Source organism: Sceloporus undulatus, chromosome 6 (assembly GCF_019175285.1).
Source record: "Sceloporus undulatus isolate JIND9_A2432 ecotype Alabama chromosome 6, SceUnd_v1.1, whole genome shotgun sequence".
NCBI lineage: Eukaryota > Metazoa > Chordata > Lepidosauria > Squamata > Phrynosomatidae > Sceloporus > Sceloporus undulatus.
Window position 1 is genome coordinate 82,380,417 of NC_056527.1, and position 26,597 is coordinate 82,407,013.

General features: G+C 42.7%; 1 protein-coding gene across 2 annotated transcripts; it reads left to right on the top strand.

Moving 5' to 3' along the window:
* The first annotated feature begins 670 nt into the window (after positions 1-670).
* ARL4D (ADP ribosylation factor like GTPase 4D) lies at positions 671-7,109 on the top strand. 2 transcript variants are annotated; one of them, XM_042475151.1, is made up of 3 exons: positions 701-748; positions 1,826-1,962; positions 5,010-7,109. In XM_042475151.1, the coding sequence occupies exon 3, from the start codon at positions 5,083-5,085 to the stop codon at positions 5,674-5,676; it is 594 nt and encodes a 197-aa protein (XP_042331085.1). In that variant the 5' UTR covers positions 701-748; positions 1,826-1,962; positions 5,010-5,082; the 3' UTR covers positions 5,677-7,109. The 2 variants fall into 2 exon arrangements, with proteins under 2 accessions (XP_042331084.1, XP_042331085.1); XM_042475150.1 differs by lacking the exon at positions 1,826-1,962 and having other exon boundaries at positions 671-748.
* Positions 7,110-26,597: the final 19,488 nt, after the last annotated feature.

Below are 26,597 nucleotides of genomic sequence, written 5' to 3' on the forward strand. Positions count from 1 at the left end.
AGTTACCTTTAAAAAAAGATAGACATGGAAACAGGGAAAAAATGTTCATTGAAAGATAGCCTTTATTAAAGAAAGAATATGGATAAGAAAAAAAATGGTATAAACTGATAATAAAGAAGTAATTAATGTGGAATGAATGGATATGTTTTTGTGAATGTTAATCTATGTTTTATGCAATTAATGTCATGTATAACATTGTTAATCTATGTTTTATAAGAATAAATATATGAATGTTAATCTATGTTTCATGAGATTTATGTGATGTATAAAAATGCTAATCTATACATTATAAGAATAAATATATAAGTATTTTAATCTATGTTTTATAAGAATAAATATATATGAATGTTAATCTATGTTTTATGTCATTTATGTGATGTATAAGAATGTGGTTTGGTTAGTCTTCTTTTAATATTATTTAATATTTAAATAACAACAACAACAACAACAACAACAACAACATGGCCAGCCAGAGCCATTTATAAACCATCCGTAAAACGAGGGGGTTTAGGGCCCAGGGGCGCACAGCCTTAGTCGGAACAGCATCCTGGCCAGACGCCCCGCCCCCTCCTCCGTCGCCCCGCCTCATCGAATCCTCCTGTGCTACAGGCGAGTCGTGATTGGTCCTTGCTGTGGCCACGTCCCCAAGCTGCCACTGCCTGTTCTTTAGAGTGAGAGCAGCGTGTGCAGCAGTTGTAGAGGGTGTTCTTGGGGGAAGGTTGTATGCTGCATTGCAAGCTCCATGCAGGTAAGGCTCTCCTGGGGAGTGGTTTTGTTTGGAGGCTTAGACCTGCTGTTTCTTTCCATTTAAGTCCTCCCTTGGGAAAGTGAATGTAGTGCTAGTGGAAGTCTTTGAGCATGTGCAGAGTGATTTCTTTCCTTCCTTATCTCTATGCAGAAGGTATAACTATGGAGAATGGGACCAATCCCTAGCCCTGTTAGTTTGGACAATCAATTTGCAAAGGGATCTTTGCAGCACCTTTGAGAACAACTCAGGAGCAAGGTGACCATGTGTCCTCCTTTTCCCGGACGCATCCTCAATTTCCAGCTTTCTGTCCAGGAGGAATTTCCAAATGTCCTCCATTTTGAGCAGCACTAAGATCCAAAACACACTGCAGAAATAATCTAGTTTGAGACCACTTTAACTGCCCTGGCTCAATGATACTAGGGAGTTATGGGAACTGTAGTGTCTGTGAGACATTTAGCCTTCTGTGTCTAAGAGCTGTGGTGCCACAATAAACTACAACTCCCAGCATTTCCTAGCACTGAGCCAAGGCAGTTAAAGCGGTCTCAAACTGGATTATTTCTGCAGTGTGTTTTGGACCTCAGAAGCAGGAATGGGCATTTATACGAGTGTTTTTAGCTTTGGTTTGTAATGTCTTCCATTTTCCTTGAATGTCCTACATTTTGCAGTGCCTTCTCCTCCTTTGTGGTGAGGACTTCTGGAGACCTTGCTCAGGGAGTGTGAGATCAAGGGGTGCAGCAAAGATATTTGGATGTGAATCTGGATTCAGTTCTCTTTTATCAATAAAAACAAAATCTAGGACTTGCCTGAATCCATAGACAGAACTTGGGATCCCAGTCAGCAAGAAAGAGCCAGAATGAATGAATAGCAAGAGCAAAGAAAGCATTGAATGGTTCACAACTGGAATTGATTTGACTATTTACATTTTTTTCCTGAATAAATTAGAATCTTAAGTTGCTCAATTTAGATTTGCATTTTATGCACAGAGTTAAAGGCTTAAAAATATGTACAGAGGAGATGATAATAATAATAATAATAATAATAATAATAATAATAATTTATTTATACCCCACTCTTCAGTCAAGGCTATCAAGGGATGTAGTTGCACCTTTGAAACTAACTGAAAGAAAGAAGTTGGCAGCATGAGCTTTCCTAGACTTCAGTCTCCTTACTCAGATGCATTAGTGGAGTGGAAACCAGGGACAGACAGATAAATGGTACGTGAGGCTGTCAGTTCAAATTCAAAATCCTTTAAGTTAGATTTGTTTCCCCATGGTATTGTATGCGGTTCAATTTATGGTTCAAAAATTAGAAGCTAAACTTCTTCCTCTTCAAATGTGATTTTCCTTTTGTAGGGTGTGTGTGTGTGAACATTAAGCAAACATTTCCTAGGCGCATGGGGCATAGAAAAGGTTGGCAACCACTGGACTCACTGAAAGAGAGAAGTTGGTAGCATGAGCTTTTGTAGAACTGAGCCTTTGCTGTTGTTAACTGCCCCCGAGTCCACCTTGACTCATGGCAACCCTGTGGATGAGACACCTCCAAGAACCACTATCTTCCACTTCTCTGCTTAATTCCTGCAATCTTAATCCCATATGCCCCCTGAATGAGTCAATTCAGCTGGCATGTGGTCTTTTTCTCTGTCTTCTGCCCTCCACCTTTCCTAGCATTATTGTCTTTTCCAGTGATCCCTGTCTTCTCATTATATGGCCAAAGACTGGAAATGGGAAGGACAACTATGAAAGAACTAGAAAAACTACTAAAGAGTAAAGCTACACAACCAAGCACAAAAGATAGAATCATCCAAGCCATCTTATTCCCCATCAGTCTCAATTTTATTATCTTGGCTTCTAATGAGATCTCTTGCTTGATCTGTTCCAAGAACCATCTGTTTGACTTTTTGCCTGTCCGTGAGATCCTCAGCACTCTTCTCCAGCACCACCTCTCAAATGAGTTGATTTTTCCTCTGTCTGCTTCCTTTACTCTCCAGCTCTCTCATCCATACATAGCAGTGGGGAAAACGGTGGCTTGGATGATTCTAATGTTTGTGCTTTACTCTTCGGTAGTTTTTCTAGTTCTTTCTATAACTGTCCATCCCATTCCTAATCTTCTTCTTAGAAGTGACTTCTAAGTTGCCATTCCTGTCTGTATTTGATCCTAGACTTGAACCTACAAATAGGAATATCAAGGAAGGGGTCCAAGGAGTAGTGTTTCTTGGATCCTGCTGTTTCTCTGCAGAGCAAGGACTGTCTGCAAGGGAAAGGTAGCAAAGCAAGGAAGAAAGGAAGAGCCCTGTATGTAGGGCACCTGCACCATGCTTATTAGTGTCAGGTACTAAATCTATTAGTTAATTTGAAATGCTTCCCATTCTGAGCAAATTTTACAACTTAAGTCCACACAAGTCCACACATACCTTTGGAACAAACAGCCCAGGTAGGGAGATTTGATCTGAGCCACAATCCGTGGTATCCTATCCAGGGTTACTCAGAAATAAACTCCACTGGGTTTTATTTGAACTTACGTGAGAGGAAATATGCAATGTGAAATCAAAGGCTTTCATGGCTGGCATCCATAGTTTTTTATGGGTTTTTCGGGCTATGTGGCCATGTTCTAGAAGAGTTTATTCCTGACGATTCCATTCAACAACAGAACAATACACAGATTAACATGTAAATCACTCCTCCCAACCTAGAGTCACACAGTGTGTGTGTGTGTATATCCCCCACTCACTTCCATGCCAGCGAAATGTCAGGAATAAACTCTTCTAGAACATGGCCCGAAAAACCCACCAAAAACTATGAAATCTGTAATGGTTTGCAGACCAGCCCAGGTTTCAATATCTAGGTCCAGGCCAGGCTGGAACAGAAGAAGGAAGAGAGGGTTTAAAATTCTTCTGATCACATGTGAATATCCTTATGCCCCTGTAACCACAATGGGTAGACATTTATCTCCATAGGCGAAAAAGCAGCTTTTGTTGCAGAAAGCATGATTTAGAATGCATCAACATCTCTTGTCTTTCGAAATAGTGCATTGGGTAGTACCTTTGGGCATGTCTTTCAGTACATGTGCAGCTGATATTACAGGCTGAGTATCCCATGATAGGGTCGCAGTACAAAGCTTTTATTTTATTATTATGTATAAGGTGTACAGTGTATAAAACGTAAATGAATTTTATGATTAGACTTAGGTGCCTTCTCCAAGATACCTCATTATGTTTATGAAAAAAATATTCTGAAATCCAAAATTCAATTCAAAATCCAAAACTTCTGATCTGAAACATTTTGGCTAAGGGAGATTCAGCCTGTACTACTTTAGACAGTTCTTTGTCAGAGGAATTATTCTCCCTCAGAGGGGACTACATATCTTCAGAAATCTTTGGCAACAGAACTGCTCCCAGAGTTTTAATACTCCTTTTCTCCTTGATTAGTGATCTGAAATGTTAGTACTGTATGGTTGGTGTGCCAGATCTGGAAATCTTTCCCCCCAGAAATAAACCTTTTTAAGTGCCTCCTCCCAGCATAGAAGATCTTCCAATAAAATTCTGTTTCAAATTCCATTTTGGAGCAAGTTGCAATTGTGCCCTGCCTGTAGTAGTCCGCCACTTTGTGAAATTCTCCAAAAGATGGGTCTGCACAGACTTTCCTTTCAACTTGTCTGAAATGAATCAACCCTTTTGCTTGTTGGTTTTAGATTGGCCTTTGAAAAACGTTTGTTTTAGATTGGCCTTTAAATTGCTCTCTGTGGTTTTTGGCATTGCACTACTGCTTTATTGTTATTGTGTTTGATTTATTTTGATTGCACAGTTTATGGCCTTGTGTCTTTTCTAATCTGTGAACTACTTCTAAAACTGATAAAAGAAAGTGGCACATAAGTGTTTTAAAATAAATAAATGGCAAGGAAAGGGTCTGGTTAAGGGAGATCTGAAATGAGGCAGAATCCTGAAAATGTGACACTTATTGGACTCTCTGGGATTTCACTATAATCTACCCTTTCCAGTTTATCCCTCATTCCTCTCTTTTAATAGAGTTTATTTTGTACCTGTAAAAATAAGGTCTGAGTTGGGAGTTTTCAGAAGTGTAACTATGGAATTATTTGACTCTGAAGAATAGACTTCAGCATAATATGTGAAGTGAAGAAACAGCCAATATTCCTACTTCGTTGTCTTTAAAATGCCTGAAAATGTTAAATCTTTAGGTACAATTAGTTACCTAGAATGACTCATTGTTTGCACAGGTATTAACTGCATCTCTGTTTCTTTCCACAGTGTTGCAACTGCTGTGAACAGTGCTAATCCAGCCACCAACTCTCTTCAAGGTTCAGCACTAATCCTGTGGACGATGGGGAACCAGTTGGCCCCAGTGCCTCCCTTTCTTCCCCATCTACAGGCTCTGCACGTGGTGGTAGTTGGACTGGACTCAGCCGGCAAGACCTCCCTGCTGTACCGCCTGAAATTCCAGGAGTTTGTCAAGAGCGCGCCTACCAAAGGATTCAACATGGAGAAGATCCGGGTGCCGCTGGGCAGCTCTCGCTCCATCACTTTTCAAGTGTGGGATGTAGGGGGCCAGGAGAAATTGCGCCCACTCTGGAAATCCTACATGCGGCGCACAGATGGAGTGGTTTTTGTGGTGGACTCAGCTGAGGCTGAACGCCTGGAAGAAGCCCGAGTGGAGTTACACAGGATTGTCCGCTCCTCAGACAACCAGGGGGTTCCTATGTTGGTGTTGGCTAACAAGCAGGATGTGGCCCAGGCACTCTCAGTGGCTGAGGTGGAAAAACTGCTTGGCTTGCATGAACTCTGCACCTCAACGCTCAGCCACATTCAGGGCTGCAGTGCTGTCAGTGGACTGGGCCTTCAGCCAGCCCTGGAGAAGCTCTATGAAATGATTCTCAAACGCAAGAAGGTCCTTCGCAACAGCAAGAGGAAGCGCTGAGGAGAAGGCGGTGGCAGCTGCGAGGGAAGCTAGCGATTTGGACACTTTGCAACAGGATGAAGGTTTATTACTGCCCCAAGGCAGTATGTGGACGAAAACAGGACATGCCTCATTTTCTAGTTTGGTAGACTCAATGTTTGGACTGGTGGATTGCTGGAAATTGATGCCATGGACTGTAAGATGGCATTCTATACTGGCAGCCTCCTCTAATACTGAGGTTGGGGTTCCTCAGTAAGGTATTTATATGAGGAGGAAGGGGCTCTTCTGAAGAGCTGAGGTTGAGGTACAAGGATCCTTGAAAACATCACCTCACTTCAACCACAATTTGTTTATATCTTCTTCTTTTTTAATTGTCACACTGGGCTCTTTTATGGGCTCTTGTTTTTTGTAGAAAGCAAACCTTAAATTATTAAATACTCTGTCTTGCAACATTGGGTGAGGCATTTTGGAAACCTTTCTTTGTCTCCAAGGCTGATGAGGGTGGGAAGAGGGGGGATAGAATTCTCAAATTCATTGAGAATAAACCAGATGATAAGAGAAAAGAATAATAAACAACAAAATTCCTTCAGGCAATGGTTAGAAAAGATTGTGTTTTCATGGGGAAGTAGACAATGCCTGACCTCCAAACAAAGATGTGCTAGAGTTCAAGGCAGTTCAGAGGTCACATACCTTTGTTTTTAAATCTATTAGTACCAAACTGCAGAAACAACTCAGTTAGCTGTTGCTATTCAGTAGTGAGGGAAACACCAGCACATCTTGGAAATACTGAAGGATGTTATTGTTTTTTACTACATCTCTTATACTGGCTAATGACTATGTGGGCTGTTCAATTCTTGGAAGTGCAGTGCACAGAGGGAAATGTTTCCAAACTTTGGGAAAGCTAGACTTTCCAAATCTAGTACATTCAAGATGTGTTGGAATGTTTTTGCCCAGAATCCCTGGCCAGCATGGCAATTGCTCTGTATGTTCACCATTTATCCATGGGGTTAGTAAAGACCTATTCCCACAGGCCTCACAGTTCATGTCAGGTTCAGCCTCAAAATGAATTTTCAGTGCAGTGGGAGGATTTCATTTTTTAATGACAAGGGATCCCTCTGGACATGCAAATTATGTACTTGATTAAAAGAGATCTCTCTCGATCACTATTCTAAAAAATAAAAATTATCAATGAAATATCCATATAATATTCTGTAGCTATAAAAAAGAAACAATTGCTCATTGATTCTTGCTGAGTTCACATCATTTTTCTATTGCTATTTGAGTCTGAACATGCAAATGGTGCGCTTTACATGCCACCAGGTCATTCCAAAACCCTGTACTTCTAGACTGAGACTTAGAGAGGATGGTATTTAAGCAGACTGATCATCCTGGCAGTTGTAGCTTTCAGGGTTTCTAACCCCATCAACTAGAGATAAAAATCTGTGTCTGGAACACTGAGCTCTGTGTATGTTTGTGTACTTTCATATTAAAGATGTGTTCAGTTTTAATGTACAGGAACCACATATGTCTTAAGGACGGAGACAGTTGCTTAATGGACATTGAGGAGTCAATATCTTGGGCATTTTTCTTCCTTTCTAAATTTGGCAAGAATAACTGCCAAGCTATACCATGTGTGTTTCCAAAATTTGGTAGACTAGTTTTCCAGATGAGACTAGATACAGACTCATTTTCTGAAATGCTATTTGCTGAGATCACAAGATGAGTTTTCTAGGAAAGAATCAGGTTGGAAGTGTGACAGCTTACCTCCTGTGCCTGCCAAGTCTCCCTGGGCATTAAATACCTCCCTTTCTCAAGGGCATTTCTCCATTAGCTTGAATTACTTTGTATTTTGGCAGGGCTTAGAAAAGTTTCTGTTTTGACTGTGGTGACTGGGAGATCTTGAAAGTTGTAATCCAAAAAAATAATACAGTGGTACCCCGGGATACGAATGCGCCGCCTTACGAAATTTCCGGGTTACGAAAAAAATCAATAGGAAAAAACTGTTCCGGGTTACGAAGGTTTTTTCGGGTTACGAAAAATTTTTTGGTGCTTTTCGGCGCTATTTCGCACGAAATCGCGGCTTTTCCCCATTAGCGCCTATGGCTTTTTCAGCTTACGAAGCATTTCGGGTTACGAACGTGGCGGCGGAACGAATTATTTTCGTAACCCGGGGTACCACTGTAACTTTCAAGCTATTTTGGAACCTGGAGAATTAAAATGGCCTGAGAGGATTTACAAGGGAGTAAGGATAAGCAAATAAAGTTGGTTACCTCTTTTGTTCATTCCCCCTTGTAAATATTTCTTCAGCCCTCAACAGTGATGTTAAAACAAAAACATAGGTTTGAAGACCCTGTATGTTATTCTTAACACTTAGTTCTGCCTTCCTAAATTGGAGGCACCTAATTAATAAGCTGCTAAGGCCTTGATTTGGAAACATGAAGGTTTCTGAATTTCACATTGCTGGATATTAGCATTTGTTTGTCTTAACTGAGGATAATACTAACATACCTAAAGCTTAACAAAGTTATGGCTTGGTGCAATGATTCCCTGGTCTCCTAAAGGGAGATGATACTTTAGTTTATTACCCCTATGCAGTTTCCCTGTTGTCACCTGGTTCTGCACTCAGCCAGAACCATAGCAGCAAAACTGGCTGGGAACAGGTTTGAAGTTTGTAATTAACCATAGCCGAGAGCAATTATCATGATAGGGAAGGAGTAGTTGACTTTTAAACTGAGAGGTACTGGAGTTCAGGTTTTGCCTTGAAATGATTGCCTCTTACCTGCATGTTTTCCACCCACACCATGCCTGTGCAGTGGGGGAGACAGGTTACAAGGGATATTGAATATTGAAGGAGAGACCTCTGTCTGGGTTCATGCACTTTTTGTTTCTTCACAAAGAAGGTTGCTGAGGTTTGTCTGAAAAAAAAAATGCCTTGGCCCAGTGTTGGTAGTCCTTCTTCCCAGCATATTAGTTGGGTGAACAGGTGCTTCAGAGAAAAAGTTGGCTTCAAGTAATGGGAGAGTGTTTCAGGGTTTGCCTGGCAGTGGCCTTGTGTGACTGTCAACAGCTTTGCCAAGCTGAGGTTACAGAGGACGCACAGTTGTTCTCCTTTCTGGGAGCGTGCCTGGGCACTAATGCCTCCTTTTATGTAAGAGAATTGAGGGCAACGGGTTTAAATCTCCCAATGGAACTGTTACATAAGGGCTTTCCAAATCTGCTGTCCTCTCATGCTGCTGCACCACTCCCAGGATTAGTTGCACTGACTGATTTATCATCTTTTTTATGGTTGATGTTCAGATGCTCAGTCTTTTGTAGGCAATTGGTTCAATTCAGAGGCACGGTCTTTACTTGCTTTAATTTTCATGAGGGAAATCTGTGGCCCTCCAGGTGTTGTTGGTCTATGACTCTTCTAATCTCCGATATTTAACCATGCTGGTTGAGACTGATGGGAATTGTTGTCCAAGTACACCTCAAGTGCCACAAGTTTCCCAGCCCTTGTATAGGTAGCATATCTAAGACATCTAAGCTGGGGGGACTTGTGGCTCCCAAGGTGTTGTTAGGCTATCGCTCCCCTCATCTCTGCAACATGCTGTCAGGAAATGATGAGATTTGTAGTCAGACATATTTGAAGACACCAAGTATCCATCTTAATTTCTAAAATTGAAAATTTGTGGTGGTGGTGTGCCTTCAAGTCCTTGCCACTTTATGGCAATGCTAAGATGACCCTATAATGGGGTTTCTTTGGCAAGATTTGTTCCGAAGGGTTTTGCCACAGTGGCTTAAAACTAACTGGCAATATAGTTTCTGTTCTTGGAGGACATCCTGTGATCCCTGGTGAAGGAAGTGGGAAATGGCAATAATTACTCATAAGTTTTTAGGCCAGCATAGTACAGAGGTTTGAGTGTTAGACTACAACTCTTGAGATTAGGGCTCAAATCTCTGCTTGGCTATGGAAACCCAAAACAAGTGAGGAGTTAGTCCTGGATGTAAGTAAGCCCCACCATGTTTTCTTGCACAAATGCTCATTCCAGTTGTATGGAGAGAAGAATGATTTTGTAAAGTGGCTTCCTTTTAATTACACTCTTGCTGATCTTAAAGCAGGTGCTTTTGCCTCAAGCTCCAGCCACCTTTTTTTTTTCTTTCCTTATCAAACAGTGATGGAAAAGGAGGTGCTAGAACAGTTTTTACACCTTTGCTGCGTTGGCAAAAGCAAATTTTGTCCTGCAGGTCAAGGTGCTTTCAGTAGAAACCTTGCTAAAGGCCAAATTCTCTCCAGCTAGACATTAAATTAAAAACCAGTTTCTCAGCTGTAGAGAATCTCTGGTCCTCCAGACATGGCTGGATACCCATCTCCTCTAACCAGCATAGCAAGTGGCTGGAGGTGATGAAACCTGTAATGTAACAACAGTTTGAGGATCACAGGTGATCCTGCTACCCTTGTTCTATCTGGATTGTACCATATAAAGCTGCAAGGAAAATCTTGAAATGATTGACTTCTCCATACAACGACAGTAACGTCAGTGGCACAGAAGAAGCCAGTAAAGTAGGGAGGGAGGCATGCTCAGCCATGGGTTCCTACTCTCCTTTAAAATGATACAGCCCAACTACAAGTTTACCAGTCTACCTACTCCTGACGAAAGCTAAACAGTAAGTCGTAATAAGATCTACTGTGAGAGAAAGACGCTAGTTCTTGAGATGCAGGAAAATCAACTCTTGTTCTTCAGAAATAATTTGAACAAACAGGTATCTGAACCTATAGATATGTTAGAACATATATCATATACAGATATCTTTCCAACATCCCACTCAAGAGCTGGAAATACTTCTGTGAAACATAACATTATTATCATTTATTTATATAGTATCATTTATAGTGTACATAATGTTTTACAAGTAAAAGAACAACAAAATAGTCTCTTGCCCTCAGTCAGGCAAGTTAAGATGTGACCCAAAAGGAAAAGGGGATAGCATTGTGGGAGGAGATTGCAGAAGATACTGCCTATTTCTCTCTCTCTCTGAGGTCATAACAGAGGCAGTTGAGATGAAGGAAGGGCCTTTCATCTGTTTCTGTGCCTAGGCATGGTGGAAATGTGTCTGCTGCTGTTTCTCTCCATCTATGGCCTGTGCAATGGCAGTTGGGATTGAGAGGAGGATCTATACCAGTGATGGTGAACCTTTTAGAGGCTGAGTGCCCAAACTGCAAGCCAAACCCCACTTATTTATTGCAAAATACCACATCCCTCTGGCTTTCTAGTAACGAATTCTGTGCTGGGGCGATGACACATGTGTCCACAGAGAGGCCTCTGAGTGCCCCTCCTGCCAGGTGCACCATAGGTTCACCACCACTGATCTATACAATAGCAATATAACCTCCTCCCCCAAAGAGTGTCTTTGAGCACCTCACTCTCCCAAAGAGTGTCTTTGAGCACCTCACTCTGTAAGAAAAGCAAAGGTGTGTGTTTCTTCCAAACAGCTCACGGTGCCATGCATTATTCTCCTCTTTACTTTAGCATTATCCTCTGTGGTAGATTAGGCTGGAGCTGTGGGAAGCAGAAGTTCAGAGTCATCCACAGAATTTTCAACCCAAGAAGTGATCAGAATCTAGATCTTACCATTCCCAGTCCTACACAGCACACTCAAAGCTGTAGGCCTCTGCATGGTTCTTGTAGATGTGCTGGCAGGGTATGGAGAGAAGTGTTTATTAGTTCATACGTCCTTACCAACCACATCACAAATCACACTGAAATGATGCACACTACCACATGGAACAAATGGGCGACAACAGTGCATCACGTCGCTTCATATGATAGTTCTACCACTGGGATAGAAGTTCTGAAAAAGGATGGAAGAGGCTTTAGCTACAAAATTGGTTTAGAAAATGTTCAGAAAGAAATAAGGATGTGAGTAACATTGAGGCTGTTAGAGAGGATGCTAAAGTGTCCCAGCAAAAGAGGATGCTTCTGCATAAAATTGCATGTGCAGAGTTAGATACCCACATGTAATATTATAACTGATTTTTAACTTCAAAGAGAATTACAATACATTTCATCCAAATAGGGAAAATATATTCCAAGGGTGTATCTACTTCATGCAACTATAGCAGTTTAATACCACTTTAACTGCCATGGTTCCAGTGAGACAAGGAGGGGCCCATTAATTTCTGATGACCCCTCCCTAAAAACAACACCACTTCACTGCCCCCTTCTATTGCATTATTTTGCAAAGGTTAGCAAACATGTAGTTTTTTCTGAATTTTACTATGAAATGAATAGATCATTTCCCCCTGTGAAGGGGGCTATATACATTTAGACCTCTGAATTCTGTTTGTGGGTCACACCTCACACTGACACTGTAACTAGGAAGGCTTCCATTCCCTCAGTTTTTTGAGGAGCCCCTCTGCTTCTCCCTGGGGCCTGAAGAAGTCTTGTTCAATCTTACAAAATTTATCTTGGAAGCCCTGTGTAGTGTAGATACATTTATGTGACCTGTGTGCCTGCTCCCTAGGTGCTAACTGTGGATGGGTGGGTATAATGCCAAGATGTGAACTTGACTGCCCTTCAGATAGAGTATATGCTTCCAAAGAGGACAGTGCTTTGGCAATCCTTCAAACAGAAGACTGTCCACTTGTGAAATAGCACACATGGCTCTTGGATCAGGATGTAGAGATGTCGGAGGGAGAGAGAAAAGCCAGCAGATGTGGAAATGGTTTTCTCAATCCCCCTGTGGCTTGAGATGTCAAGGCAAGGACTGTGACATCCATTTTTTTTACAGTGCCTAGTAGCCCAAGGATCTAAAGACTACCAATGACATTTGAAGTGACACCAAAGATTGTCTTTGAGCACCTCACTTTGTAAGAAAAGCAGGCAACCCACACACATTCACCATCTCAGAAGAGCAGGGCTTCCCGTTGAGAGAGTGTTAATTTCCAGGCAGGCTGCTTCTCTTCTATCACACTCCCATCTACTTTCAGGGCGTGTGTGTATGTGGGTGAAACTTGAACCCAGATATGAGCAGCAGGTGCAGAAACCACAGCATATAAAACACATCTCTGAGGGCAGGCTTAGGTACCTGTGGCAGAGGGCTAACAGGAGCCAGGAAATGGCTGACTTTCCAATGTGCAGAGAAACAAGGAGAGGAAACAGAGAGGATTTATAATCCTTCTCCAGTGCTGAGCCTAACTCTTTCCCGAAATCCGGCAACGCACTAGATCTCACTTACCCTCATCCCTTGATGATTCATCAGGATAGCAATACTGGGCCCAGTCCAGGGCCTGAACACTTGATCTTCTCCCAAATGGTCCCGCAAGTGGAATTTACAGCTGCTATGCAGGACCAGCCTAACAGATTCCTGCTGTTCTGAAAAGTCAAAAATTATATTCATTTTGCTGGTTGCATTTTTACCGCCAAAGAGCTTAAGTGCTTGTGCCTCTTCTGTTTCATGTAATGGTACACACTTGGGGTAGTGTGTGCCATGACCAAGGGGGTGGAAAAGCTATTTGATGCTTCATCTCATAGAGAAAACTGATGATCACACTAGCAGGGAGATTCTTGGAATTGTAATCCAACAGGTAACTTTTCCAATTCTTAATGCTGCCTGTAGTGTCTCCCTGCCTCAGTTGCAGGATATACCCAGAATTGCAGCAAAGAAACATGGTGCTATGTCAAAAACTGACTTGAGTTTCAAATTTTTGCTCACCTCCCAGCCAGACTTTCATGCTCCCTGTTTTATGTCCACATGTCAAGTTGGAGGCTTAATTAATCAAAAATAATTAGCTAGGAAGGTGCTGAGGCAAGGATGGCCACGAGCATGAGGGAGTCCCACGCCCCTTGTTTGTCAAGAGATGGAGGAAAGTTGAGGGAGACTGCAAGATGCAGGAATGCAGCAACAAGTGGTTATTATTTGTGGGTGGAGGCTTTGCTGGTAGCAGTTTCGCGTGCCGCCGATGGATGCCTTCCTGGTTGGACTGAATAAAATCCACACCCAGGAAAACTCCTCGGAGGTTCCAGGAAGGGAGGCATTTTGCGGTAAGCTTTGCTCAAGCTGAGAGTAGGCTTAGTCATGAAAGGTTCTCCTTTGGACAGTGGTAATACATACACTACCTAGGGCCACCTTTGAAAGCGTTGGAAACTTTTGAATGCTACACCTTGACTGTTGAGCAGTGCAAAAAAGAGGATGAGATTCCTTTTTCCAGAGAGACAGATATGCTGTTGTTTCAGTATAAAAAAGAGCACATAGCACCTTAAACTAACCCATTTATTTTGCCATCAGCTTCCTGGGCTCCTTCTTCAGACATGTGGAGTGCAGCCTCTGTTGTTGTTTATGTGTGCTTTCAAGTCATTTCCAACTTATGGAGAACCTAAGGGCTCATGGGGTTTTCTTAACAAGATTTGTTCAAAGCAGATTTGCCATTGTCTTCCCCTGAGGCCGAGAGCATTTGACTTGCCGATTCATGGCTGAGAGGACATTTCTACAAATGTGTTAGGCAGGGAGGAAGAATATATGTGATATATGGGGTGATGAGTGTAAGTACTGGTTATTTTTACTTGAACGTAAAATGTCCTACCATCCCTGTGATCTGAAGTCTGCTCCCTCTGTGCATACTGATTCTACAGACTAACACAGCTATATCTTTGAATTCAATAAAAATTATTGTTCCAAGTCAGAGCCCTGGTATTGATGTCTAATGTAACTTACCTTATATACTTCATGTATAAGTTGAGGGCAGATTTGGGGGCCAAAATTATGGATAAGTTGAGGGTAAAACATAGGGGCATGTAACAAAGGATCTAAAGGATGTAGCAGAGAAAAATAATGCCAAAAAACTTACAAAATTCCAGCAAGCATAACTGTTTGTGCTCAAACTAAAGGCTAGATGGATGCGAGAGAGTAGGGGGCGGGGGTCCATGCTTCCAGGACAGATTATACCCTTGTCTTTCACCAGGGGATATTTCCTTTTTAAATAAGAGTTAAAAAACAGTGCTCATATTGATCCATGAATAAGTTGACTAATTTTTTTGACTAAAATTTCTAGACTTGGACTTAGACATGAGTATTTCTAAAATTGTGCTCTTTCACTAAAATAATGCTCTAGGTAGCTCACAGTAAAATACAGACAAAACCTTCAAGGGATAACTTTAAAAAAATAACTTAAGTACATCCAACAGAACCCCAAATTAAAGAAAGAAAGAAAGAAAGAAAGAAAGAAAGAATAGCCTCTATCAGATTACACTGCAGGAGCAATAAATCAGTGTGCATCCAAAGCCTGTCTGAATAAAAATGTCTGTCTGTAGCAGAAGGAACAACGGCAGAGCTGGAGTTGGCCTGCTTTCAGGAGGGAGTTCCAAAACCTCTGAAGAGCCACCAAAAAGGTTCTCTCTCATATCCCTGCTAAATATGCCTCCCCAGTATTGGACCAGGACTCCTGAAGACCAGGCTTTGAATCGCTGCTCAACATGGGAAACCCCCTGGCTGACCTTGGACTAGTCCCTCTCTCTGTCTGCTCTAGAATCCAGTAAATCCAAGAAAATCCTGTGATCATTTGCCGTAAGTCACAGTTGACCTGAAGGCACATAAGAACAATATAAAAGAGTAGCTAAGGGAACAAAGGACAAACCCTGGTCTCTTGAAGTCCGAGTCTGACTCTCAAACCACTGCACCACCGCACCACCTCTCAGGGACAATAACAGAGAAGGTAATACTTGTGAACCCGTGCAGAAGTTCATCCCTCAAATGCAAAGTATTCAAATATGTCTAGGATCATCATAGCCTTCCAGCTTGGAAGATGACATTTCTGGGACAGACAATCTGACCATACTCTTCCTTTAGAAAAGGAGCATTGTTTGACTGTCTTGTTGACTTGCCATACAACCCATCCTGCAGCAATCCCAAAATACCCATTTTGCAAGGTATGTTTGCCAGGTTTGGCAGCTTCTCAGTGCCTTAAGTAGAGATGTAGCATGCAGACCACAACATTTAGCTGTCTCCAGCAAAATCTTCACTAATGAACTGCAAGAGCAGAAGAGATTATTGTTTTGTCAGTAGAAACTGAGGCAGAATTAGTAGCAGCCTGAACGGAGCTGTTACGTGCCTAGAGCAACTGGATTCAACATGACTTTTCAGAGAAAGTGATGATGGTAATATTCATTGGGAACACAACGTAAGAGGAGAGATCTGCACGAACACAACGGTAGTCCAGCTGAAGTGTTCTGGGAGTGTTCAGAACACTGTATGCAAAAGGTTCCTTGGGTTCAGTGGACACACATTTTAATAGGCCACAGTTTAAATAGACAAGGCACACACTCTCCCTCTGTCCTGCTATTGCCCAAGGCCTCTCTCTCCTCTGAAGTACAACAGAAACTGGTCCTTCCTATAACTAAAGCAGCTGCCCTTAATTAATCCCTTCTTAACAAGGGAAACTGGGTCTCTCTCTCTCCCTCCCTGAAGCAAAGTTTCAGGGATATTGTAACACCAGTTTTGTGCCTTGTAAGACAGGGCTCCAGCAGGGTTCTTTTGTAGAACATGGGAAAGTCACTGGTAATTGAAGGCTGCAAATGGTTTTGCCGTTTCTGGGAAGTTCTTGTTCTTAATCCACCTGCCAAATCACATCATTTAATGCAGGGGTGAGCAAGGATGTCAGGTTCATGGGGCAATTTTATTTCCCTCGGACCCTCTGTGTGTGTATGTGCACCTCCAAGTCACCTGTCAGCTTATGGCGACCCATGAATTTCCTTGGGTTTTCTTAGACAAGGAATACTCAGAGGTGGTTTTACCACTTCCTTCCTATGATATATAGCCTACAGCATCTGGTATCCATTGGTGGTCTCCCATCCAAGTACACTAAGTGCCCAATATGTGATCTCACACAACTATCTATCTATCTATCTATCTATCTATCTATCTATCTAGTTGTGTGAGATCAAGTTGTTCAAGACCACCCTATTAGATTTTCTTGGCAAGTTTCTTCAGAGGGGGCTTGCCATTGCCATCCTCTGAGGCTGAGAGAGTGTGACTTTCCCAGGGTCACCCAGTGGGGATAACATAGCAGAGCTGGGATTCGAACCCTGGTATCCAGAGTCATAGTCTAAACCACAATACCACACTGGCTGTTTCTAATTCATGTGTGTATGTGTGTGGCCAAAATACCACACCTTTGAGAAACTATCATTTAAAAAATATAAATAGGGTAAAGAGGGGTGGAATCTATTTAAAGCCAAATGCCAAGAGCAGCTATTTGCCCACTCCACACTTTCTTGTCTCAAGAATTGAGTCTGGAGAGTCTGAAGGCCCACAAATTCTTGTGGGACCCATACTTTGTCCACCCTTTATTTAATGTGACATTTTCCATTGTGAAATTTCTAAGCCCACCTGGAAACATATTTTTTTTTGGGGGGGGTAATGAGGAGGTGGGTAAATTAGCGCATAATCATGTTCTTTCTACAAAATAATGGAATATGGTGAATACCAACGTGTTTCGTGTTACTTCCAAAACATTATTTAATGGAACAGGATTTGAGCCCAGAGTTGTAGTGCATTGCTCAAACCTACACCATGCTGGCTCTCAGTGTTACTCCCTCAGTGTTACTCCCTGAAAACCCAAGCAACACAACATACCCACAACATGGCCATTCCCATGTTGTTGGATCATACATCCAGCAGTTTTCCTGTAGCTGAATGCTCTGCAGCAGGCATCCTCAGGGACCTCTGAAGATTTTCAGGAGACCCTGCCTTTTCTTGGAGAGCCGATGAATTTTTGCCACAGTGAGCAATGCATCTATTCATAGATCAAACACTATGGGGGCAGCTCATCCTGAAACTGTAGGGAGACAAGCTCCCTCTTGCTTGGCCACTGGTTTTCCCACTCTAAGAACCAAGGCCTATTTAGATATGGTGCCAGAGATGTGTTTTTCTCCTTTTCTCTCACCTCTCCTGTTTCCTTTTATGTTATGTGCTTTTATATTATAAGCCTGAGGTTAGGCCTGGGGATTATCCTGGTTTTATTCATCTGTAAACTACTCTCAGATCAAGGTGAATAGTGGGTTATAAATGCAACAAATAAAAAATGGATAAAGTCCCAGATTTAGGGTTGGGAAGTTTGTTGTAGTAGAAAATAGGAAACAGTAGAAAGCATACCTCAGGCACTTAAGAATCACAGAAGACTTAGGCCCAAGACAGACGGGTGGGATGTGCCGTCCTCAGGCCAATATTAGCATGTGGAAGCACACAGCAACCGCAGGCTCCCAAACCCTATGCTTGCTCCATATTACCACCCGTATCAAAGGCTGTGTGTTTGTTCCATCTTCATATTGCACCCACATCTCCCACATGCGATACTTCCAAAGCTGCATTAATGCTAAAGTAGTCCAGAATGCAATGAAAATTTTGCCTCGGATGTGTCTTTTAAAAGCAGGGCCTGCCATAGAATGATGCAAGACAACTTTCCAGGATGTCACTTGTTCTTGTGAAACCAGCCCTGTGTGTGTGTGTGTGTGTGTATATATAAACCAGATTCAAAGGATGAGGAGGAAGAAGATGACTGATGGGCAGATTAAGTGTTCTGCTGGAAGCAAACAAGCATCACCTGCTTGGCACAGAAAGTGCACATGGCCACGTGGGCTGCTCTGTGGAACTATTCCTTGGCATGACTTTCTAGCTCTTGTAGCTTGTGCTGGAAACTCTAAAGAATGCAGATATTGTAGGAGGAGCAATGAGTCCTCTGCCGGTAGTCTTGTGTTGTCCATATAGCCTAGAGTGGCACCATTTAAGCATAACCTCGGCTATGTTGTTCTGAACCCAGTGTCCTGAAAAATGCAGTTGTTTGAAAGGCAAAGGAAGTCCTTTTTTATTTATTTGTTTATGATTGCCAAACATTAAAATAGCTAAAGCAATACATGGTGTGAGATTTAAAATATCATTTAACACATCATCTAATTAAACCACTGCTTTTAAAACATTAATTTCAAAACACATGTTACTTATTTTCACATCCTTCTCTCTCAACCAGATAAAAGGCTGAAGGCCTGTTTAAACAGGAAGCCATTTGCCTGCTGACAAAAAGACCACTCTGGGTCCCATGTTATTTCTTTGGAAAACTCTTCCAAAATCCACTAGCCACGGTAGTTGGGCAATTCTCAGACCTGTTGTCACCCCAAAATAATTTCTCTAAGTTCTGCTCTATACAAACAATGTGATACACATACAACCCTTTGAGGGCTGGCAGACAATAGCTTCTTTGTCTCCTTGATCCAGGGATACACCTTCTTGACCCAGTGACTGGCAATCTTGCCTCATCCATCAGAATCTTTTTCTTCTGCAATGCAATGCCATCTGTTTACGAACTGGCATGTAAGAATAAGGGGAGTGTCATCTCTGAGTAAGGAGAGTCCTTTGGGGGAATGGACTAGTTGACCTTACAGACAGGTGACTTCGGTTGGGAATGGACTTTGGGGGAATGGACTAGTTGACCTTGCAGACAGGTGGCTTTGTTTGGGAATGAAATGGATGACTTTGTGGAATAATTGATTTAGCAAAACAATTCTGAGTGGGCTTTCCAATAGTGCCCTGGTTCTCCCAACAAAGTGCTGTTTCAGGCTCTAGTGAGAAAGGTGAGGAGTTTAATGCCATTGACACACTTTGTGCAATTGCATGCAGATTCCCCTGTACCAACCCCATGCGTCAGCTGCTGCTTCATTTCTGAAAGGATCCATGCTGTCTTAAATGTGCTTAGAAGATGGATGCTCAGTCCTAGAAAGTCCTTTCCTCAGAATTTAGCTGTCTCCCCATCCCACTTTCAGGGACGTAGCCAAGGGGGGGGGCTTGGGGTCTGGACCCCCCCTTTTGTTAGATAAAATGAATGGTGCGTGCTGCCATGCTGCCGCACCCAAGCCCCATTATAATGGTGGCACCTAGTCTGGACCCCCCTTCCCAAAATCCTGGCTACGTCCCTGCCACTTTCTTTTAAGACCACATACTCACTTTTAATTTCAGTGTGTAGCATGAAACATCATCACTTGTTCCCTCTAATTTCCTTCCTCTGGGTGTTTCTGGGCTGAAAAGGAACTTGTTAAATGTCATTCCCAGTTGGAAACCCAAAGAATTACAGATGCAGAGGAGAAGTTCTAATCAAGTTTTTAGTACCTGCAATACAAACTGCAGGTTTTGGGGGGATCGGAGAACTGTAGCACTTTGACATGGATAAGCAACTGTGGCTTTCCAGATGTTGGACTGAAACTCCCAACTGTGGCTTTCCAGATGTTGGACTGAAACTCCCAACAGATTTAGCTTTTATAGCCGTGAGGGAGGTGGTATGCAAAATGAAGTCCAGAAGGCCACAGTACCCCTGCCCTCTGTACAGTGTATCCTTCTCAAGGTATGTGGTGTAGAGAAGCAGCAGTTATTTTTTCCAGTGTGTCAGGGACTGGCATCACATTTGTCTTCATTGATCAAAATGGTGAAGGGTCTTGGGCCTAAGTCTTCTGTGATTCTTAAGGGGATGAGGTATGCTTTCTGTCACCTATTACTGATTCCTATTTTCTACTACAACAAATTTCCTGGATCAAGGAGACCACTGTAATCTCAAAGCTGCTACAAGATCCCTTTACATACTTTATTTGGTCCTGTGAGACTTCTTTTATTCAAATCAATAAGTTTATCGCACGGGATTTGGAGAACTGGAACGAAAGGGAATGGAACATTCAGAATCGTTCTGTAAAATCGGCTGCTGTGGAATGGTTGGGGAATGGATTGGGGACTCCCGGTGGCATCAGTGGCATTCTCCCGTGCGCTAACATATGTTTCCCCCCCGTTCCATCCCCCATCCCTTCCATTTCGCTCCATTCCCGTTCTCCAAGTCCCGTGCAATAAAAATACACTTTTCATTCTTCCCAGTTGATTCTGTATGCCCTAACCTTGAATGTTACTAGCCCCCACACATGCACACACAAGCCAGTGTAGCAAAATACTATGAAGTTCTGCCATGAAGGGGGCAGGCAGTGTTTGGACTGAGCCCCTACCCCCAGGGCTGTACAGCTTTTATTTGAGTGGCTTTAATTGGAAGTGTCACTTTGCATCAGGCTGCTTTCAACTCAGCCATCAGCCAGAATCATATCCCCTCCTCCTGCCGCCTTGCTTTGCCCCCTTCCCCTCCTCCCCATCTTATGTCTTGCCAGCTGTCTGTCTGGAGAGGTGGCCTGTATAATAGCTAATCTACAAAAAGGTCAGAAATGAAGGTCTCTCTGCTCCTTCTGTGGTTCTTCCCACTCTGCCTGGGTCATGGAGGGTCTTGTCGGGAGGGAGTGGGATAAGCTGCCCTTGACAGCTGCTGTGGTGTGCGTTTGGGGAAACCCCAACCTTGCAACCTGTCCAGATCTTTATTGCCTCAGAGCCTCCACCTCCTCCAGCTTTTTTTCTCCCACTCTGCTGTCACATCACAAAAAGACAGAGTTGTTGTTATGTGCCTTCAGGTAGACTCCAGCTTATGGTGACCCTGTCATAGCTTTCTTGGCAGGATTTATTCAGAAGAGGGTTGCAATTGCCTTCCTCTAGGTGGGAAGAGTGTGACTTTGCAAAGTTCACCCAATGAGTTTCCATGACTGAGCAGGGATTTGACTCTGGTCTCCCAAATTTCTAGTCCAACTCTCAAAAACACTACACCATACTAACTCTCCCACAGTTGTTTAGAAAAGAAGTTTTTCTTTATGGAAGAAGGAAAGGTAACTTGATAGGGCTGGCTTTACCATTAGTCAGATGGCCACTTCAGATAGTAGTAATAGCAAGTACATTTCTATATTGCTTATCAGTGCACTTAAGCACTCCCTAAGTGGTTTACCAATTGCCCCAACAAGTGGGTACTCATTTTACCAACCTATGGTAAATGATAGGACCTAAAGGATAAAAGGCTGAGTCAATCCTGAGTCCCTGGCTGGGACTGAACTCACAACATTGTGGTTTGTGAGTCAGTGGCTGCAGTACAGTAAATCCTGAGTATCACAAAAGGTCAGCAAACAAAGCCAGAGCTGGGAAAGAGAGGGATTCCACTGGATGATTCTACTGCATCCATGTATGCCCACATATAACAGGCAAGGTAAACATCTGCTGACTCCTGAGCATGGAAGAACAGCAAAGCAGAAAAAGGAAAAGGATATAATCCTGTCTCACTAACTACCCAGCATCTTAACAAAAAACAAACAAAAAAGCATAGATCTTTTAGCTTGGCCATCAAAGTGGAAATTATGAGAAAAGTGGAAGCTGGTAGGAAAAAAGTAATTTCTGCATACATTTTAGAAGCTGTTTTTCAGTGGTCTCTGGAAGTTTCAAAATGTTTTTCTTTACTTATACCACTTACCTGACTATCTGTTTCCTTTCATAACATTTCTTTTGAATAATGTGTTTGTTGCAAGAAGCTCTTCACTTTTTGTGGGCGCGATGCTTTCCCTATTCTTTCTGCCTTGAACTAAATTTTCTGCTAAAGAAGTAATGTCCAGAAACACATCTACTTGGCTAACTGAGGTGTAACTGTAAACAATACTATTGTTTTGTGCCTGTGTGCCTTCAAGTCATTTCTGACTTCCAACACTCAAAGACCACTACGCCATGCTCACTAATAATAATACTACTCAGTAGCAAAGAAAACTCCTTCTGCAGATGAGCAGAAGCACAGTCTCATCACTGTCATTGTTCAAGTTGTTCAGGGTTGAGTTCCGGTATTGAAAACAGACTCTGAGATTTGGGTAGGGGTGACCAAAGCTTGGAAGGTTAGGTTTTTGTGAGTTTTTTGAGCTATGTGGCCATGTTCTAGAAGAGTTTATTCCTGATGTTTCACCAGCATCTGTGGCTGGCATCTTCAGATGGTGAAACGTGGTGGGAAGGGGAGGGGAAATGAAGCCCCACTTCAAATTAGGCCCATATCCTCTGAGGCACTGTTCCTTTTTTCATTATTTAACCAGAGGCATTCTTCTTCATCATTATCACTTCTCGCTGTCATTATTACTTCTTCATTATTATTACTCATCATTCAGGGAGGAAGCAGGGAGGCTTGGCACTGAAAACGCATTCTGGGCCTGCGTCCTGCCTGGAATAAAGCTAGAGCAGAAATACTATTATTGTAATATACCCATTTCTTTCCCATCCCTCAGTTTCCCCCACCCCTATAGTCTAATTACTACTAAATGGCTGCCATTTGCTCATAACTCACTCCCATCTGCATCCTCCCTCCCTTCCTTTTAATTGCTGCAATTTGTGGTTGAATGCAATTTGCAGCAGGGCCCCTGCTGTGTGGCAAGGATCAATTAAAGCCGCATCAAACTGGGACACTGGGGGGGGGCATATTCAGAGACCCTGCTGCCAGCTGTCACCTCTGCAGCTCTTACCCTTTCAAAGGAGAAAAGTGCTGTATTTACAGAGGGCAGGAGCCCCATTGATCAAGCAGGGTGGGCCTTTTTCAGCCTTCTCCTTCTTAGATCTCATTTTTGCTGCACCTACCAGTAGTTTTGGAATCACATCTCAGCTATGATGGAGAACTGGTGAAGGCCAATGGATTCCTGCCTGCTACTTGGTTATGGGAGATCCAGAGGTTATCTCTTCCATAGGCATCAATCTGTCTGTTCACTGCCCTGAGGGTTTTCTGTTGTTTTGCATTCTAAATAGAAGGGTACATCAAACAAGTAGGCTTTCAAGAATACACAGCATTCACGCAACATTTTTCTAAACGTTCCAAGCATTACATATATATTCTTAAAGTAGTCTATCTTATAATCAACGCTTATAAATGCTCAGTGGGTGAGTGTGGAATTTTGGGAACTGTAGTAAAAGACAATACAGTGGGACCTTGTTATACGCTGGGGTTTGGTTCCAGGATCACTCGTGGATAACAACATCCGTGGATGCTCAAGTCCCATTAAATACAATGGCAGAGCAAAATGGTGTCCCTTTTATAAAATGGAAAATCAAGGTTTGCTATGAGGTATTCATACTTTTTTGAATATTTTCAAGCCGTGGATGCTTGAATCCATAGATAATAAATCCGTGTATAAGGAGGGTTGACTGTATTTTAGCTTGCGGTCTTTCTCTCTTTCTGTTGCCTTTCCCTTTTTCCAGCATCATTGCTTTTTCTAATAAGTGCTTCCTTTTCATGGTGTGTCCGAAGTACGACAATCTCAATTTAGTCATTCTGGCTCCCAGGGTGAGTTTGGGCTTTATCTGTCCAAGGACTCATTTGTTCGTTTTTTTGACCATCCATGTTAACCTCAGCACTCTTTGTCAGCACCACATCTCAAATGAGTTAATTCATATTCTGTCTGCCTTCTTCATTGTCCAGCTCTCACATCCATTCGTACATGGTGATGGGGAATACAACAGCTTGGACGATCCTAACTGACTCAGTTAAGCAGATGTAACTAAGTAGCTGCTCTAGTATTCTGGTAATAGACTGTTCATCCTGAGTCTTCAGGAGGGAAAAGCCTATAAGTTATAAATGCAAGAAAGAGGTAACTAAATTAAAAAAGGACCCATTGATTTATGACCAAGAAATCCTTCCTGGGGTAGGGGAATGATGTGTGTGAGCTATCCTGTGAGCTACCTGTGAAAGGTGGAGTATAAATATATGCATTAATAAATAAAATGCTGCAAGAAGGAATGTGAAATTGAATGAGAGTGGCTTGCCTAAGGCCAGCAACAGAGTTTCTGACTGAGTTTCGGCCTTATACTCTTAACCACAATGCTATAGCAGCTTTCATAAAAGAATACGACAACTATAATTCTGTGAGAGTGCTCTCCACCCTTTTCCCAATTCTCACCACTGAATGAAATCTAATCCCAGGTTCCTGCAGGCACACTTCTAGCACCCGTCATTGATTTGGTACTGTTCGGCCCAGAATAACAGAACAGATGGTGAAATTGAACAAACAGTTTCTTCTTCCACATGATCTTTGTTGGGTAGTTGGAATTAAGAATAAGTAACAGTTTGGACACCAAAACACTGCTTAGAATATTGAGGGGGAGTGAGGCAGAAACAGGGCAAATATAACAGATGCTGCATTTTTGTTATGGTGTTGTTGCTGCTCTTGGCTTAGATGCATAAAAGTTATAGTCTCTTCACGAAGGGAGTGAATTTCTAAAGAGGAGCCATCTATCAAAAGCTAGGAGTTCAAGTTTTCTGCAGATCCAAAATGTGGAACTTTTGTAGTAGATTTGTGTTTGTTCCATACCCTCCAAGATTTCAGAGATCAAAACTGGGATACATATGGGCAAGCAACTTCAGAGAGGGGTCAAGATGGCAAAAGCTATTGATGAATGAGAACACACAAACTAGAAGAGATTGCAGCAGTTTGTATTTGCCTGAATCTACCGGGAAGGGCAAGATTTTGCACCTCTTTCTCTCTTATGCCAAGTTAAATGAGTGAAATCAGTTTGTAGCAAGTGATGTAAGCTGAGGACAAAGGAGGAAAGTGGAAGGAAGAGAGAGAAACAGTGGTGTCACTAGGGTTGGTGCTGCCATAATGTGGTAACTCATGCTGTTATCCACAGTTTTGGATCTGTCAAGCCAATGGTTCTTCAGGGGTAGATTGGGCCACTGCAGAAGAAGAAGGCTCTGGTCTATTTGCAGACAATGACTGGTGGACCAGGACATTGAAAGGAACCACCCATGTCCTGGGCTGTTCCACTCACTTTGTTCACAAGTTCCAAAGGAATCCATCCACAATTTGGTGATGGGAGAGGCCTCCAGGAATTTATTGTGACGTGCCAACAATATCCTGGCCAACCTTCTTGCAGGGATGTAGTCAAGGGGGGGGGCCTGGGGGTCTGCCTCCCCTTCCATTAGACACAATGAATGGTGTGTGCTGCCACACCGCCGCACCCAAGCCCCAATATAATGGTGGCACTTAGTCTGGACCCCCCCCCCTTTCCCAAAATCCTGTCTATGTCTCTGCTTCTTGCTACCTCTATGCAGGTGGGCCAGGACCTTCCATCTCCAGGAGTCCCAGTGTACCCTTGGAGAGGTGTGGAGGTATATTTTGCAGTGGAAGATAGACACCTCCCTCTGAGGCACCCCACACATAACCCCAGAAATGCTCCAGGGCAGAAACTGAGACAAAGTGGAAGGAAAATGTGTACTGGAAAAGCTGGCCAACAGAGGATTGATTGAAATTGTTCCTTCCACATTGTGATAGTTGGATGGTATGTTGTTCCATTGTTTAACACATACCCAGGTTATTATGAAATATAATTAATATCTTTGAGGTTGATAGGTTCTTGGTTTAAAAGTGACTAGACTAGCAGTCCAATTCCTAAAATCTGTGTCTACTTTGAACAGTTATTTTCTTTCTTCTTTTATTATCAGGTGTTGCATTTGTTGTTGTTTTTGTATGCCTTCAAGTTGTTTCTGACTTATGGCAATTCCAAGGCAACCCTATCATGGGGGTTTCTTGGCAAGATTTGTCCAGAAGAGAACTTGCCTTTGCTTTGAGCCTTGAGAATGTGATTTGCCCAAGGTCACCCAGTGCATTTCTGTGGTTGAGCTGGGATTTGAACCCTGGCCTCCAGAGTCTTAGAAGATTATCGCACTGCGTTCTGAGAACGTTCCATATCATCACGTGATGAAAACGTTCCTGGAACGGATATTACCGCATTAGAAATCAAAACGTGATCAGAACGGGATCAGAACGGCAGTTTACCGCACTGCGATTCCTTTTTCTTGAAACCATTCTCAGAACGGTTTGCTGTATTAAGTTTTGTGGGCTGTCTTCTGATGACGTCGCCACTCAGTGGTTGGACGGCTCGGGAGAGGCGCTGCCCCCAGGAAAGAGGGAAAAGGGAGGCTTGGGCCATGGAGCTCGCCTCTCCTGAGTCCCTCGGCTTACTGAAATCCCTCACCTCCCTTCCCCATAGGAATCAATCCAAAAACGGAGTTTTAAAAGAGCAGTGAGCCCTATGGGTCTTCATCTGGGGGG